This window comes from Zeus faber, assembly GCF_960531495.2.
Source record: "Zeus faber genome assembly, chromosome: 21".
Classification (NCBI taxonomy): domain Eukaryota; kingdom Metazoa; phylum Chordata; class Actinopteri; order Zeiformes; family Zeidae; genus Zeus; species Zeus faber.
This window is the reverse complement of record NC_137208.1, coordinates 13,671,020-13,689,538: the sequence shown is the minus strand read 5'-3', so window position 1 is coordinate 13,689,538 and position 18,519 is coordinate 13,671,020. Positions and strand designations below refer to the sequence as shown.

Here is an 18,519-nt window from a genome sequence, read left to right as displayed (position 1 = left end):
CTCAACCAAACTAAAATAAATCTACAACATTGTATTAGTTGCAACATTCTCACATATAATCATGGAATCTAAGGGTTAAAAAAAAAGATTGGCATCAAGTTTACGTTCAAGAGATTATTTGTCAGGTCAAATAAGTGTGATCAGACCATTATGTAATAATCGTAATGGCTATAATAGCAAAAGAAATACCATCAAAATAAGTGTTGTTAATAAGACATGTATGCAGGCGGCAGAAGGCTCGTCTACACTGACAAAAGGTAAATGATGACGAGCAGAGAGACAGCGAGTTGATCCCTTCACCCCCCAGACGGTCCTCCTTTCATCTGCGTCCTGATCGATAGCGCCGTCGCGGAGGAAGCCGGTGTTTTCCACTCGCTAGGAGCTCTGGGAACTGGGGAAGAGGGGGGAGAGGGACAGCGGACTCACCTACTCCTGCATAAGTAGGTGAGACCCGCGGGGCCCGGGAGACACTTCTGCTGCCGCCGCTGCTGGATCCATCTTGTCTCAAACCGCCGGAGAATTATGAAAGGGCTGCAACATCTGCTGCCCGAGAGGAAGACAGACAGTGACGGATGTCCAGGTGTGTGTGTGTGTGTGTGTGTGTGTGTGTGGAGGTTTGACTCGATACACACACACACCCGCACGCACATGCACACACACACACACACACACACACACACACATCGAAAAAGCAAGCCTGTGTATGTGTGCAAGTGCATGCGTCCACACACAGAAGGAATAAGGACGTGAATGAATGAATGTTGAATGAATGCAAACATAAGCGATGCACACATCCATTAACGAGTCAACGATGACAGACATTAAAGAATCTATAAGTGTACAAAAACACATACCAAAAGATGGCAAGCGATTTAATAGCCGTCAAAATCGTTCACATATCCTCCACGTATGCATTTCCAGTTGAATAAATAGTCTAATTAGATGAGATTCAGATTGATAACATAATATGTATAATGAAATGACAAGAGTTGCACCCTGCACACAAAACAAGAGTATCCAGAAAGAATCCTAATTTGATGAAATGACTGAACAGTAAGAATTATGATTCCACTTTGCCCTCATAGGAATTTATAAGTTTGTTAAACACACACGTCAAGCACCTTGTCAACACAAAGGCTATGTTCATACTGCAGGCAAAAGTGGCCCAAATCTGATTTTCTTGCTCATGTGAATGAGATCGGTTGTTGTTTTTTTCATAATAGTGTGAACAGCACAAATCACATGAAATCTGATCTTTTCAATTCTGATTTGGACCACTCTCATATGTGGTCCTAAATCGGATACATGTCTGATTTTTTTTGCAATGCGACCTCAGTCTAAACGGTCAAATCGGATTCACGCGACTTTTCCGTTGCTCTAGAGCCGCATTAGTCCCAAATCTCCGCTGGCGGGAAAACCAAAATGGAAGACAGCTGCGATGGAGGTGGTCAGTGGAGGGAGTGTGTGAGGGGTCGTATCTTAACCGGTCTGCGTTTGCAAACGTGTCAAAAAAATGGCCAAACGGGGCCACAGAAGAACGTGGCTGCAGTGTGGGAGAAAAGTTAAGCACCTCAAAGCCACCTAATTAACACTAAGGCTGACTTCAGTGGCCTCCACGTTGACTTCCATACGACAGCGTGCCACGTGTGACGTCTTTGTGACTGTTCTTCTGAGCATGCGGGTCAGCTCAGGGGCCGTGACCAGTTCACACTGGAATCTGATAAAAATTATGTGAACAGCCAAACAAATCTTTTTTATCTGAGCAATGAATCCGAATTGAGCACCAAGGCTTGCAGTGTGAACGTTGCAGAACTGTGCCTTCAAATGACCAAATAAGTCATGCAGTTATAGCATTAAGGCCGTATGTAAAATCAATTTTTCAAATCAGAATTTTAATGTTGTGATATTTACATATTGGCCTGCTGCGACACAATCTGCTCCATGCAGACAATACGGTAAGTGCCAGAGCTTCAGACCTGTTGCTGCATGAACAATACATCAGTCAATGGCATGCGCTGAGGGTGAATCATAGCCATGAGTGTTTGGCAGTGGCACGTGTTATTATAGTCTACACGGTGAGTTTTTCACTAAATCTGTGGGCCGATGGGTTTGGGATGAAGGTGTTTCTTTTGCTGTTCTTTCTCGTAAAAAGAAATAGGATCCATTTGGAGATAAGTGTAAACAGGAGGCCGTCGATTTTTGCACATTTATTTTGAATTATATTTTGTATATATTGTGAATATGAGTTAATGTAATCTATCCTCCAGCCCCCAAAGCCTCTGCCTTGCGTCCTCCAAAGCAACCCTTCCGTTTTTCTACTCTGCGAGTCGCTTCTCTTCCCTCCCGGAAGAGCACCTGGTTTGGGATCCGGACGACTGAGCCGGGCTGGGCGGCACTGGGGTCTTGCGTCCGAGAGGGATGGGGGGCAAGATGGGCTTGTTGTCGGACCCGGGACGCGCAGAGGGCGGAGTGGCCATGGTGGAGCGCAGCCCCGTGCCTGGACGGGGGGTGTCGGGGGTCTGCGGCGGCCTCTCTTGTCCTGAGTGGTTAAAGATCCTAAGTAAGAAACTTGACGGAGAGGATGAAATTCTGGAAGAAATTCTCAGTTTGTATGGACTCATGTCCCACATGCTTGTGTCTGTATTCTATTACTGTAATTTCCCAGTACAATCTATTCTAATTATATTGAGGATGTTAGATATATTTCTGTTTATATCATATTCCCTTGATACGGTACATTGGTTTATCACCTTCAAGTATTTCCAGCGTGTGTCTGAGCGCAGAGATATCCAGGGACTCTACAGCTGGTTCCGGGCCCGGGTCAGGGGCTGCGTCTCGGGCCCCGGCCTCGGACAGCGCCCCCGCCGAGCTGGGGACGGACAAGGCCGAGTTGGCGGTTGGATGAGTTGGAGACTCGTCTGAGCTGGCGGAAGAGGAGGACGTGCGGTTTAGACGGAGAAAAAGAAAGAAAATCCCGGGGGGTGGAGAGAGGGTGAGTGGGGGGTGCAGAGGGAAACAAGGTGGTTCTGATAAAATGGTGTGTGTGTGTGTGTGTGTGTGTGTGTGTGTGTGTGTGTGTGTGTGTGTGTGTGTGTGTGTGTGTGTGTGTGTGTGTGTGTGTGTGTTGGAGATCTGGATCCTTCCAGCTACAAGACATGTGTGTAGCTATTCCTTGAGGCGCCTGCAAAATGCGATTTTGGGCGTCCTAGTCTCGGGTGTAAACAATGGTCAATCGTCTTGGGTCCTTCGTTGCCACAGATGGCTGATGCCCGGTGCGCTACGCTTGTGCACACACTGACGTAGGTCAGGTCTGTTGGCTCCCTCGGAAGTCATTCAAGTCAATGGGGCAGCTCCGAAAACGTAATGCGCCCTTGTGGACAACGGAGTGACGGACACATGAGAAATATCAACATACAGTTGCAGTGTGCCTGTGCAAAGTGCAAGCATAAACACAAATGTCAAATGTTACAAATTTGACGTATCCACCGTAATAGGAAAGGGTTGGTCAATAGGGATGTTATGACGCGTCGAACAATCAACCGACCGTCGACGGGTTCTCCGTGTTGACAGTAAAAAGTCAAATCAAATTATTATTTTTTTGACGTTCTACAAACGTAACTGTTTATAGCCTATTCAAAACATTCACAATAAAATAAAAAAACAACGGTCCTGTTTTCCAAATGGGAGAGGGAGAAGCGCGCGCGGGTGCACGTGGCCATGTGCGCTGCAGGAGTTTCGCTTTCTCGGAATTCTTTCTCAGAACCCCGAGGCGTAGAGATGTTTTTTTTGCGCCCGCGATGTCACCCGCCTCCTGTCCCGTCCCATAATGCACGCACATCGCATGGGTGGGCCGCGTGGCCAAATGAGGTTCCATTCAGACGCTGCTTTGTCATCAACTCGCTATGTCAGCCGTCATGTGTGGGTACAACCACCCAATTCTCTAGTGGTTTTATAGCTGAATATCTAATCAATCATGATTTATTCATTAATTCATTATTCATTTATTATTTATTAATCAATTTATTTATTTGAGCCTACATATGCAAATACAGGCAAACAAATGCAACGTTTATTTGGCAAAATGGTGGAGCGCGATCTGACCTGAGATCACAGTGATCTTTTTCAAGATTCAAGATTCAAGAGGTTATTTGTCACATACATATACATACAGCCATACGTCACCGGGTGTCATGACATTCCACTGCATAAGATAACCGGGACTTCTCTGCTTTTGTGTCTGTTATGGTTTTTGTCAGACTGTTCTTGTACGTTCTTTTTTTGATCTAAACGTTCTCTCACAATAGAACTCCGGCCTCGACGTCAGGAAACTTGTTGAAATTAGCCCAGATTCTAACAGGGGGGGGAAAAAAATAATCTGCGACCAGCGATAAGTAATGGCGCTCTAGAGCCCCAAGAAAGGGACCTAAGAGATCATATTTTCCCCCACATTCTATTTGCCACATCGACTCAGAATGTGTTGACATAACACACGCGGTCCACAAGTAAAACGGAACTTTTCCCGATTTACTATGAACTATAAAACCGCTGACATTAAACGGGAGTCTAGCCAAGGTGAAAATAGAGTTCTTAATCTTTCAGCTGGAGAATTAATGAGACATGGAAATGGGAAGAGGGTGAATCGAACTGAAGTGAATCTGAAGCGCCCTCTGATTAATTTGGGTGGGGGGGGGTAGTGAAATACGGCGGTACGAACTTGTTCATGTGAGGAAATACTCAAAAGTCAAGAGCTCATGCGGTACATACTACACAAACACACACACACTTACACTTCATAGCCCGTGTGCATTTCATCTTGACTGAAAAGATATTCGAACCTTAATTAATTCATATTTACAATTTGTATGCTGTGCTGAGTTTCGGCGCCTACAGTAGAGAGAAGGAAACCATTTATCCCAAGGATTGTTTTGGTGTAGCAGCAATACACAGCCGGTGTGTGTGTATTAATGTGTTTGTGTGTAGCTTTTGTCCCCAGATGTCTGGTACCAGCAGAACGAGCTTCTACAAAGGCGACCGTATGTTGTTGAACAAACCCTGCGAGGTACAGCTGAGAACAGCTCCCCGCGCCGCAACGTGGGAATTGTTTCCCCAGCAGAGCTTCCACGTATGCCTTTTATACGCCGTCTCAACCCAAAATGCTATTTACACTGAGTGTTGGCAATATAAGTAGTGGAACTGTTTAAAAATGTATCATGTAATGTGAATAAATCACTAATAATACTTACATTTCCCCGGTCTGCAGTTTTGGACAGTTGGTATTAATTCCTCTTTCTTTTAAAAGATTTGTGCTGGTCTGTGAAACCAACAGAGCAGTTTGCGGCAGCGCTTGTTATTCTCCAGCCGTGGGTGGAGTTACTCAGATGGGGGGGCAGTTCTAATTCTACTGAAGCCCCGTGTGACATAGGAAGGGATCGCAAATCTGAACAGCTTGTTTCATCTCATGTTTTATGACTGAGGAGCTGTCTTATTTCACAGTTTGTGTGTTACTAAGGCCCCTCAGACACCCAAATGTATGTGCACAAGCACTGAAAAAGTGAGTTTTCACAATAGTTCCCGTTAAGACAGATTTTTGGATAAATAATTTCTCCTTATTCAATAAAGTATTGCAGGTTAGTATAAAGGTAAATAGTATATATTTGGTACGGGGGAGGTAGGTTTAGGTGTAGTATTATGTAGAAACAGTGTTATGAACTTGATTCTATAAACTGTTATTTCAGTTTATAGAATCAAGCTCATACAAGTTCAGCTCATACAGGTTAGAGATTAGGAACTGGAATTAATCAAACGACTACTCTTGTCCACAGAACTTATGACAGGTAAGTTCAAGGAGTTTCTCAGAACTGCCAACATTGGGAAAATATTTTGAGTACCACAATAGTCTAACAGGGAGTCTCAGTGGGGTTTGAGTTACTGCAGCTAGATCTAATCACATCGGAAGCGAGCTACTACGGCTAACTATGTATAGTATAAAAATGTATCTGATGAGGACATACCCCTTGAAATGCATCTCGTGAAGTTAGCAAACACACCGATTCTTACACACAATTTTATTGTGCAGACTGCAATTATATTTATTGTCAGGCGGTAGATAAATAATTTATCTAATCTTTTTCTTTAACCTTAAAATCCCCCCAAACAGCCGACATTTTCTTTCTTTCGCTCTTTTTTGAGCGTCAACTACACAGCTACATTACACTGGTATCAGGGTTAGGGTTAGTACAGGAGTACAGGAGAACAGGAGAACTGTATCGGGCGTGTCAATTTGACCGGTTCAGAATGTGATATATCTGACAATGATCGGCCGGTCACCGGCCATGGCCGATTCCGGTCACCGGCCGATCGATCGTTGCATCTCACTTTTCATATGTTAACATAATTACTCCCCCTTCCCATTTTATCTTGGTGGATAATAAAGTACTGCTGCGTATCAGTGGCTGTTGAGTGAGAGGAGAGGGAGGGGAGGGGTTACCACAAGCACAAGGTCATAGCAGCTTGGATGTAGTTTAAATACCCAATAAATGTACGGTATTGTTTTGTATTGATTGATTGTTTTCCTTAATTATATTGCATTAATACAAATATATATATATATATATATATATATATATATATATATATATATATATATATATATATTTCCGTGCCTGCATATTTTGACCAAGAATTGCGTGGTAGGTACAGAAAATGCGTGCAGGTTGGCAGGTCTACTGTTTTTATATTTCCAAAAATAAAGTGAGTTGGGTTCATCTACAACATGTAAGTGTAGCAGGTAAATATCAAGCTAAGTATTAATTTCAGTGGTAGGTTTACGGTTTTCTAATGTTGACATTTCTAAACGTTAAAACTATACAATTTGTAAACTTTAAGACATTTTAAGGACCTGTAGACAAGGTGTGCTTGTATGTACCTGCTCTCATCAGAAATTTGTTGTTTGTCTTTGGTCAAGGAGAGGCCAGGATCTTGACCTTGAGATGGCGGATCTGTTTGGGCGGACCTGGGGTCCAACACACACACACACACACACACACACACACACACACACACACACACACACACACACACACACACACACACACACACACACACACACACACACACACACACACACACACACACACACACACACACACTTAAGCTAATAGCCAATAGTATACTTAACCAACAGTTGGCTACAAATAAGTGGGGCACCTGCCACTTCAACCACAGGTCAAGTGTAAGGCCCAAAATAGCATTTAATGGGGCTAAGAGAGGTGCTCCATTTACAGGTCACTTGGCTTCACCGCTGATGTCGTCTTGAATTAAATAGTGGAGTGTCATGAAGTGCATACTAGCGAGGAAGTGCACCTTTTAAAGAGCTGGCTGTAGGCACCCAGACTCTTCCCGACAACAGCCTCTCTGATCAGCTGCTCACGTCTCCCGATGGAAGCCAACTCCTAGAAAGAGAGAGAGGGGGAGAGAGAGAGAGAGAGAGAGAGAGACACACACACAGAGACAGAGCCAGAGAATGGAGAGAGTAGTTGCAACATTAGAAAAAGGATGAATGTGGCTGCGCAGATAGAGAACGAGATAAGAGACAAAGAAAGATTCAGAAATCTTCCCTAATAAGCAGGAGAGCGGAGTCCATTCATGAATCAATTGAGTCAATGTGACGGACATCTGAATGCACATGAACACCACGTTAATGCCTGGGGTGGAATTTGTTAGAACATAACAGGACCGAAGCCGCATCACTCACCGTGGAGCTCTTCTGCGGCCTGAGCTGTGCATGGACCTTGTTGTAGTAGTTTCGGCTGGAGAGGTCCGAGGGCTCCAGGGCCGAGCCGAACTGGGTGCCCGATGCTGGACGGCTGGACTTGGCGGAGGTTGGCCTCTCTCTTGCCAGAGCCGTTGTGGCTGAGATTGGAGACCGGTATATCCCTGTTTCACGCTCTAAGCATTATACAGAAACACAGAAAATGGGAAATACGTAACACATGTATCTGCTAGGGATGGATGTGAATCAAGCAGGTGGTGGTGATTTAAGTTTGAGCGAGGAGCACGTCAACATCTAACATTTGCTGCTAACACGGCTCGCTCCCGTTTGCTTCATTGCCATTCATAGCCTACATTCTTTCCACGGGTCAGTCACATTGGTACTGAACCGAACCAATACCGTAATAAGGTAATAAGGTAATAAGGACTTTTTAAGTCAGGTAGTACTAGTCAGTCATATTCCTTTTTGATGGGAAAAATGGGAAATAAGAACAATTCTGTTTGTGCCTTATCAGAGCTGGAGCGGAGTGACAGTGAGGAAATTCAGCACCAGAGTGCTCAGCTCTGCCCAAATCATTTGCTGTGTTATCCATGCATTATGAACGCAAAATAAACCACACGCACTCTCTCACACACTCTCTCGCTCTCCCACACAGACTCACACTCACGCACGCACGCACACATACACACACACACACACGCGCACACACACCTGTGGAGGCGTGATCTGGCACGGCTCTGTCACTTTGATCCCCTTCCATCTGCTCTTCCAAGCCCAGATAGTCCTTCACCAACCGTCTCAGAGTACGGTAGACCTCTGCCTGGTCATCTAAACGCACACACAGACACACAAAAACACACACAAAGAAAGTACACAGTAATATAATGAAACCAGTCCCATGTTATGTTAATGAATTAAAGATATGGGGATGATGACCCTGGTGTAATGAGGTTCTAGCTACCGGTGCATAAAAGTGTGTCCTGCTTTCCAATACATCCATTTCATTCATCCAACGGCTAACATGTCAGGGTGCTTTCATGAAGGAATGATAAACACAAGCGTTTGCTTGCTAATGCTCTCCTAATACATGTGGTAATTGGACGGAGCGCATGGTGGTGAATGGATGTTATTGAAGGTTAGAGAATATATCTGTGGTCAAAGCGATGGGCTTTGGTGCGCTCCGGGCCGGAGGGAAGCACAGCGGTATTGAGTGAATCATTCATTCCACACATTAACTCCAAGGTGTGCGACCGAGCAGCATCAATGAAGTATTCCCTTTTGTTCTTCAGTAGCACTAACTAAAGGCTCAGCGAGGACAAAAACAAGAGACTGTTGTCGGATTTCATTAGGGATACTCTTCTGCTACAAAGCAACAAGGATGGGAAATCACAGCGATCGCACTTATTTGAATAAACACTGAAGCACTTCAAAGCTGGCTGGTGATAAACTGCCAACGAACAATCAGCCAATTCACGATGAAAACAATAACCTTGAATAGTCATAAAACACCGTAAAAGAACCCCTTTTGAAGTTGAAGAGGGTGGCGCAATCGACTGAAGACCTCCCGACGTACCGCACGGTACGACGTCATCGAAGAAGCCCGGCCGCTCCCTGTTGGCGCCGGCGTAGAGCTGGATACGCCCCACTGCCATGTCTATCTGGGCCTGCGTGTAGAGGCCGCGGCTCCTCAGGCAGGCGACGTAGCGCTCCACCTGGGTGGGGACCAGCAGTACGTAGCGGGGCTCAAAGTAGCTGTTCCGTAGACTTAACACACCCTGGGAGGACGAAGCGGGACATAGAGAGTGAGCTGTTTATGCAGACGAAAAGGCCTCTCCGCCGCCGCCGCCTCATCGTATGTCTGTTTTATTGACCACATGTGTTCGACGTACTCCACCAGACTGTGTTCTCTACACACCTCCAGCTCCATATGAACGCAGCAGGCCAGGCCTTCCCTCGCCACGTCCTCGATGGCCTCCCTGCTCAGACCGTAGCGATGGCCGCAATACTGCATGGTCTGGACAAACTTACCCTGCCAGTGAGGGGGAGGGAAGAATGAAAGAAAGTGAAGAAAGTGTGTTTGTCCATGATAAATAGTGTCAAACAGAGGGAGGGCTAAAACTTTGTACTGCAGCGTTCCTAACGGCCACTTTTATCGCCATTGTTTTCAGCATGCTGCTGCGGTTTCGGGGGACATTGATCTCCTGAAAAGGAGCTAATATTTGACACCGTCTAGAACTGCGGTTTGCTCCGTCGAGATTAACAACCGCAGGTTACTTCCCCACCCTTGTGCAAACTCCTGACCCCGGTGGTCAGGGCACACACCCTTTCCTTTGCTACTTCTCCATTACGACCTCTAACCATGCGTCTATCCTCGCTTGACTTGAAAACGATGTAATTTATCATTCCCAACGAACCTGAGGCCGGGTTCCCACGTTTGGATGTAGATAGCGATGAAATCACTCAAAATCTACCCCCTTGTTTCATAGCACTGCCTGTCTCTCAGCTTATGTAGACTTCTGGAATATAATGAGGACATGTAACAAAGATATATGGTTCACGGAAGAATTTTTGAGCCGACAGGAGCGTACAGTGTAATCCATGCATCCACTAAAGTGAATTAAGAACAAATAAAGGTCATGGGAAAGCAATCAAAATCAATTACCAATTTTGTCAATAGAACACATTGTGTGTCAGCACATTAATCACGAGACTTTGTTTGGCTGCAGTGTTTTGAGGACCGGATTTAGCAACCACTCGTCCCAAATTACAGGGTGCAGTAATCGTCCCTGTGTTTATGGCCCAGAGAAACAATATAATACGTATGGAGGGGCTGCTGATTGGGGCTAATTTGCGATAAGAGTAGTCGCACAGAGTTTATATGGGAGGTCATGATTGCGTAGCTTGAGAACAGCGCATCTTGGGAGTCTGGAGTAGACGGGAGGATGAGGAGACAGAAGAGGAGGAGAAAAAATGTAGGAGAAAAAGAAGAATGGGTTGGAGGATGGAGAGACGGGGGGTGCTGAAAGAGTAAAAGAGCGATTATCTGAGGGGTTGCCGGAGCATGTGTTGGCGGTACAGCAGAGGGAGGGCTGGATTGAGTTGAGGGACGGGCCGACAGTGAGGTTAACCTGAAGCACTTCCTCTCCCAGGAGCCGACGAAGGGCAGCATCAAAGCCCCGGCTCGGTAAATCACCCCCAGAAGCAGAGCTCTATCTATCATCCCCTCCACACCCACACAGCGGCAAGAGGGACCAAACACATCCCAGACCGTCCTAGCTTCAAAGTCTCCGGGTCCTGCTCCGCATATTCTGGGTTTCCAAAGAATATTTGATTCATGGGATTTAGCAGAGTTAACGCCTTTGTTAAGTTTAAGGAACGCCATTTTACAGTTGGTGAATGTTAATTTTCGATACACAAGAAATACTAAACAATAAGATTATCAGGCAGAGGAATACAGACGTGCATGAGGCTTAACGACAGATCAATATACCATGTGAATCATGTTCTGAAATTCTTTCTCGCTGACAAAATAGTAGTCGATGCCATCCTCCTCTCCGAGGTAGGGCTCTCTGGTGGTGTGACAGGCTCTGTCGGGAAGGCAGAAATTGTGTTTTTTTTAATCATTTTAAAATGATGTGGTAATGCACATGCGAAACACACTACAGGCAGAGAAAACACCCATTCAGGGCTCCAGACTAACCTCTACTAGAAGCACTGGGGCTCCGTACTGAAAATTTTAGGAGCACCAGCACAAAATTTAGGAACACCACTCATTCATACCCACATTCATACTCATATTTTTTACATCTTCTATATGTATTACTGTAAATGCTTTAGTTATAAATAGACAATTTACAGAAATAACAATGTGCTGTTTTGTTTTAAAGGAAAAAGTCACCATGTCAAGTAGTGCTTTAACAGAAAAGACACACACACACTAGGGCTGTAAAACTATGGTTCAATATTCAAACGCTATTCAAATTGTAAAAAAAAGAATACGGTAAAATCTGAAAATGAACATTCAAAGGAAAATATGCAGTGTGTGGTGTGGGGATGGTGTGGTTTAGCAGCCGTACCTGTCCTGGGCTTAGGTAATAGGGCCCAGGATCAGTGTGGCTGTATACCTGTTGCTCGTTGATTGGTCTACTAGCAATAGGTAAAATCCCCATCCCCATACACACACACACACACACACACACACGGGAAAGGAGCCCTTCAATATGCTGTCCATCTGCTCCAGGCTTGTTTCTCCTAGCCCTCTCACTACAATAAACTGGTATTCTTCTACCCTGTCGTCTGTGCCTCTGAGTCGGAGGGCCCTGAAATCGCCACTCAGGTGGAGTGTTGCAGGCAGAACTGCCACACAGTGTTTCAGAAGAAGTCAACATACATCCTCTTTGTGTGCGCAAGAGAATGAGCTTCATCTGTGCACCGTCCGTCCGCTCTATTTTTTTAAATCTGCCAGCTGAGCAGGTGCAGGGACAGCTTTATACTCATTAAAAGGAAAAAAGGTTTGAAAAAAAACAAAAAACCAACAGATGCAGTATTCTAGAAGATGCTCCATCCGGACTCTACAGGTGTTCCTGGCTCTGCCGGCGGGTCTCACCGGGGGGGGGGGGGGGGGGGGGGGGGGGGGGGCAGCGTGGAGGTTCGGTTAAAACAATCGCTTAATTAGGCTGGGTTTTTTTCTTTTCCATTTTTTTGGAGCCAATTTCTAAAATTGTCACAACAAAAGATAAAGAGCGGAGCCGCAAAATAAAAGCACCAAATTGAATAATTATCCAGGAGAAAGGTGCCCTCCCACCCGCCGGTCTGGGTCTCTGCTCCCTGGAGGGGGAGGAGGAGGAGGCGGCGACGGCTGGGGGCCTAGCCTAACAACGTGCAACGTGCAACACACACACACGCACACGCACGCACACACACACACACACACCCAAACACACACGCACACACACTCACACACAGACACCCACACACGCTCCTTCTTTGTGTTTCACATGATATATGATGATGATTAAAAGAAAAACGGTCGGCACATTTGCAAGTCGTGCTGATGCTCCTAGTTATAAAACTTAGTAGCACTGCCTCCACAATGTGACTTAATGGTCGCAGTCTGGAGCCCTGCCGTTATTCTTTAGACACACACACACACACACACACACACACACATCAGAGTCAAGGCATTTTGCACACAACAACACAGCCATATAATTTATGAGGGCTAACTATTTGAAACATCCTAAGGGGCTACACCAAATATAGGGCTCTGAGACAGAACAGGCCTCCCGGGGTGCTGGAATGTCAGTAAACCTTAGCGCCAGGTGAGAGCCAGGGATGTGCCAGCAGCAGATGTGGGTATGATAATAAGGTGGACGATTGGAATAAAATAGCTTTTAACTCAAAACTTAATGATAGCCCCGCGCTAATTCGGCTTTTTAGTCAACCAAGTCGTAATCATCTCAAATTTGAGGGTCAGAATTATTGTTGCTACACGTCAATGTCAAATGACACTCAAATGTATATCAATTGAGCACGAAACCATAGGCACACTGTATGAACATGATGCGTCAGACTGACCCGTAAGCAAAGTATTCGCTGAACTCGTGGCACAGCTTGTGGGCCAGCTCTCTCTTGCCACAGCCCTGTGGTCCGGTCAGAACCAGCATGGGGTACGGAGAGTCCACACTGGGAAGCGTACTGCTTGGAGACACACATACAAATTAGTAGTAGCAAAAACCGGCCACAGATTACCCAACAACCCAACATAAATAGGCCTCCTTTCTTAAATAATACCATTAATAAAGACCACAAAATCATACATATCCTACATAAAGACCGTGAACTTCCTTTCAGTAACCAACCTATCGTAGAGGACCTGGGGCTGCATCAACTGGTATACGAGTTGCGTCATGTGATCCTTGGCTGCCACCACCTCCATAGGGGGGTCATACTTATTCACCGAAGACACCTATGATTTCATATTCAAACTTTAGTGTCACAAGCCGTGCGGTTTAACTCGTGGCATACGTGAGCGTCCCACTGCACCTTCTCTTCAGCTGTGACTTTCTCCTGGTCCAGTGTGGTCAGATGTTGAAGGAGGAAGATGAGTGAGAGTCTGTAATCCTGCTGCTCCTATCGATCATATACATGCGTCAGATTCAGTAACCCAACCACCGGGCTGGGATTGGTTAAATATTTCTTCAGAAGAGCATCATCTCTACAGGGCCATTAACAGAGGTTAAACTGGTTTAAGCCCCGGGGCTTGTATGGCTGCTGCAATATTCATGCGGAATCGATAAAGGTGTGGGGACTGCGACAGTGACTCTCACTGTATGCTAACGTTGCTCTGCAGACTGCAGTGCTGTTCCCCCGGCAGGAGGTCTAGTTTACCTGAACAGGATTTTTCTGCAGATTGAGATCGCTCAGCAGTAAAAGGCCATGGATGTGTGCGGCCTCTGTAATTTCGCAGATCTGAAATCAGCAAGGCACGCACAGCAATGCAAGCAGTGAAAAAACAAGCTGCTAATGTACAAGTAATCTCTATTTAACGTGTGTGTTGTGAAGTGTTATGCAGATTATCAATTTATAGATATTTAGCTTTTGATACCAAGTTGGACTCGAGGTTGACGGAGCACACGTGATGGAGGTTCTGAAGGCCAGACAGACTTCTGATGCGGTTGAAGGAAAGGTCCAGTAGCCGCAGGCTTCTCAGGGTGTCCAATCCCTGAGCACTTTCCAGCTGGTTCCCCCTCTGGACAATGAGAAACAGAGAAAAGACAGGAATGCTGCTTGCTGCTGACTATCCCCTCTATCCCCTGCTGCGCACGCATTAGCACACAAACCAAAACACACTGGACACATTTCCACATTGGCAGTCACCATCTTAAGTATAACTGATCAAAGTTAACTGAGTGCCCCCCTCCCCTCCCCACCCCCGTTCCATCTGCAAGGTTTGTCCTTCCTATTTTGCCCAAGTGCTGGGATGAGTGGCAGGTCTGCTCCTTTCCTAAATCCTGACAGGTGAGGACTGACAGTCCAGCAGATGTCGAGGTGCTGGCGCAGCAGCCTTGTCTGAGTTAGCACCTCCAACCAAACCTGGGCACCCCCACTCCCACCCCTTAGAGGGAACACAGCATCCGACGGACTGGATAGGGTTGTTATCCTCCCCCTCGACCACCCTTGTGCAGGGAGAGGAGCGGGGGGGGGGTTGACCGGGACGGGCTCCGGAAGCCGTGGGACCAGGGTGTGATGGGTAGTGGAAGAGGTTGGCTGACAGGGACCATGCTGTTTTGGGAGGCAGGACGGGGGCTGGGGGACTCTGATTAGATGGATGTTGGAAGAACACCGTATGGGGGGGAAGTGTGTGTGTGTGTGTGTGTGTGTGTGTGTGTGTGTGTGTGTGTGTATGTTTGTGTGTGTGAGAACAAGGTCCAAGCTATCTCTCGCGTTCACCCACACACAGACACATATGCACACACCACACATGGTCTCAAAAGGATGATGCAGACAGGAGCAGATAGACTGACTGCTGATGACAATCAGGAAACACAGATAAAGGACACGCACGTAAACAGACACACGCACGCAGGCACTCACAAACATTCGGATGTGGAATTTTTAACAATATTTTTTGAGGAAAAAAAAGAGGGAGGCAGGGAGGCCTGCTGTTGGTCCATATGGTCATTCTCAAACAGGGCTTTAATAGAATGTTAAAACAAAATGCATTAACCAGGATCTGACACTAACTTTTAGAAGTGGTTGCCAAGTTGGCAGCCATGCATCAGCTGTCGGTTGCCAACACTGGAAAAATGGCTTCCCAGATTGACATCATTTTATTACTGTGTGAGATCAATAGATAAATCAATCAATAAGATTTCTAAAACAGACGGTGAGGTATACCGTGCTATACAATGAGGCGTTGACTTGACATTGGCCAAAATATGGTACCCCGAGGCGACTGGGCAACCGATATTGTCAAGCCCTGTTAAAAAGTGTGACTGGTGAGTAGAGACAGAGTGCAAGTAAAAGACAGGATGCAGGAAAAAGCAAGTAATTCTAAAATAGTTCCAGACAGTAAATAATCCTTCGATTACGAATGTGTGTAAATATGGATGAATATATTGCAGAGAACCCAGTATTTGTATTTGATTAAAAGTGGAAATCGGCGTAACAAGATTGCTTTTGTTTTTATTACACTTTAGGGTATTAAAGTGTGAATATAACTGTTCTTCAGTTAACTATTATAATAATTATGAACACTTAAATGTAATACTGGTTTATGCTTCTCATAAACCCAGCAATAAACATGTATAATCTAGACAGCCATAGTGGTAGTGAGCACCTGAGATGGTACTTGGAATAGTATAGGGAGAGGGAGGACGCCTCTAAGTGGGGGGCGTTGCCCTCCTCTGACCTCACCGCCGCAGTCAGGTGATGTGCCTGTCTTGCCCAAAGGCGGCCCTGCCCGAAAGGGACGGGGCTCACCCAATGACTGAGGACATAAGTGAGAACAGCGCTGATATGTCATCACACGGTTCTCATCTCTCTCAGAGGGGAGAGTGGGGGGACGTGGCCATCCGCGGAGATTCTGTCCGTGGGACCTGCGACCAGTCTCTGGGGTTCTCATCCATGAGGGGCGTGGTTCCAGGCGGAGACTCGGCCCCTGTTTACACCTGCCATTAACATGCGCCTCGGGTGATCCAATCGCAAGTGGACAGCTCGAAGTACGTCTGTTCACAACATCAGAACGCGTCTCCGCATGCGTCTTAAGTAACCACTCGTGATCAGATCTCCCTTCCCTGCTCTGTATGCAAATCTGATTTATTTTGTCTCCTTAGTTTCTCACTTGAATGGAAAATGAAAACTGTAAACTTAACTCCAAGAATTGGAGTTTTTTTTTTCCTCATCCAGACAGCGGTGCGCCGTGCATGCTGCGCCAGCATCCCTGCCGGTTTTGCTGTGTTTTTCTTTTCGATCTGTTTGCTTTCGTTAGTTTCTACTTGAACTAGTATGAAACAAACATTTTAAACCCAACTAAGGGAGTGTCCTGTGTTGCCTCGGATCAGGACGGTGGATTGCATAATGGAGAGAGAGAGAGAGCGATGTTGCCGAGGAGACACCCTCCATTCTCCTACGGTCTACCTGTTACCTCTACCTTACCTCTACGGTCTACCTGTTACCTCTACCTTACCTCTACGGTCTACCTGTTACACCTGGAATGCAGGTGGGGATGCGTGCATTCCAGGTGTTTACAATGACTTACATTTTGAAAAATGAAATGCCAGGAGAGGAGAAAAGTGTCTGATCCAGGTAGGCGCTGTGCAGGACTTACGAGGCAGAGGTGTCGGAGAGGAAGGCCGTCTAGGCAACTGATCTTGGAGATCTTGTTGTGTGCCAGGCTGAGGTAGGTGAGGCTGCTGCAGCGCTCCAAACCCCTGATCTCAGTCAAGCTGTTGTCTGAGGCCGGGAGTTGCTCACGTTAAGGATGAGTGACATTGAGAATCCCCAGTAAACATTACATAACTTCCAAAGTTGCATATTCTCCCATTTGAGGAAAGTGACTCATCACTAAAATTGTTTATAGTACCTTTAAATGGTACTACTAATGTTGGGCTCCTGGTTGGCTGGAAACAATTGGAAAGGGTTAACCCGCTGTATTTTGAAAGAATTTGATTTTTAACTTCAAGTCATGGCTTACTGTGGATGAGACAGCTTGTAGAAGACATATTCGACAGGGACGGCAAATAAGGGATGGTCTGGACTCATGTGTGTTTGTTTGTGCGTGTGATTGTAGCCATCAATTTCTGTAAAAGGATACAGTCCAGTTGTAGTTTGCTGAGAGATCTATACGCTGACAAATCCTTCATTTTCCTTATGTGATTGTAGGAAAAATTCACCTCCTGCAGAAATCGCAAAGAAGAGCCAAACAGCGTTGGCGTAAGCGCCGGTCATTAAAACGATGTCTTCAAACATCAAAGTTGAGACAAGTGAGCCCAATATTAATGGAAGTGTTTCTAAAAGATATTACGTTCTCTGTCACCCAAGGATGGCTTATGTTGTGTAAGCATATTCCAAAAAGGCTACAGATGGACTATGGAAATCCAGGCTTATCAAGTGGGAATAGACCTATTCGGTAAACCCCAAGCCACCAATCAAATGCCGTCTTATCCTGTCAGCTCAAGGTCTTCCGTTACCTGGAGGTCCTTCGGTGGCTGGAATCCAAAGAAGTCAGAAAGTTCGTTGTGTGAAGCATCCAGGATGATGAGGTAGGGCATGTGGCTCAAGCAGGATAAATCTAGTGATTGGGGATTGCAACGGGAATTTATTCACTCAAAGTGGACAGATGGCTTGAAATGAGAGACTGAAATGATAGTTCTTGCTTTGCCAATGAAATTAAGATAGGGGATTTTGGAATGGCACCAATAAAGTGCACTTCTTGCTTTATATGATAGGGTTAGGGTTAGTACCGTGGCCTCAGGCGGAACATGACCATTATAGGAGATGTGTGTATGGGTATACCATTAAATAATAAAGATGGCTCACCTTTAATTTTGTTGTGTGCCAGCTCAAGATTTTGGAGATGGACGTAATTGCATAAAACAGAGACATCACTCAGACTCTGACCCTAGGGGGAAACAGAAACAGGACCTTAGCGACACTAAATTTGCCCCAAAGTTAATTTGCAAAAGGGGAAGCCTGGCAGTAGTGCAATACAATGCAACGCGGTTTAAAAGGTAACCCAATTTTTC

General features: G+C 45.8%; 1 protein-coding gene across 1 annotated transcript in view; it reads right to left on the bottom strand.

Moving 5' to 3' along the window:
• Positions 1 to 375: 375 nt before the first annotated feature.
• Positions 376 to 18,519, bottom strand: part of lrguk (leucine-rich repeats and guanylate kinase domain containing) — a gene marked incomplete at both ends in the record, with an annotated part of 19,215 nt that continues 1,071 nt past the window's right edge. Inside the window, 18 exons of the mRNA XM_080022617.1 lie at positions 376 to 391; positions 2,356 to 2,539; positions 2,751 to 2,923; positions 7,363 to 7,451; positions 7,754 to 7,947; positions 8,483 to 8,599; positions 9,345 to 9,546; positions 9,687 to 9,800; positions 11,262 to 11,358; positions 13,349 to 13,468; positions 13,633 to 13,739; positions 13,817 to 13,903; positions 14,162 to 14,242; positions 14,379 to 14,522; positions 17,103 to 17,227; positions 17,589 to 17,670; positions 17,965 to 18,065; positions 18,314 to 18,395. Of these exons, the coding sequence (XP_079878743.1) occupies positions 376 to 391; positions 2,356 to 2,539; positions 2,751 to 2,923; positions 7,363 to 7,451; positions 7,754 to 7,947; positions 8,483 to 8,599; positions 9,345 to 9,546; positions 9,687 to 9,800; positions 11,262 to 11,358; positions 13,349 to 13,468; positions 13,633 to 13,739; positions 13,817 to 13,903; positions 14,162 to 14,242; positions 14,379 to 14,522; positions 17,103 to 17,227; positions 17,589 to 17,670; positions 17,965 to 18,065; positions 18,314 to 18,395 (2,115 nt within the window). The remainder of the gene's footprint in view (positions 392 to 2,355; positions 2,540 to 2,750; positions 2,924 to 7,362; positions 7,452 to 7,753; positions 7,948 to 8,482; positions 8,600 to 9,344; positions 9,547 to 9,686; positions 9,801 to 11,261; positions 11,359 to 13,348; positions 13,469 to 13,632; positions 13,740 to 13,816; positions 13,904 to 14,161; positions 14,243 to 14,378; positions 14,523 to 17,102; positions 17,228 to 17,588; positions 17,671 to 17,964; positions 18,066 to 18,313; positions 18,396 to 18,519) is intronic.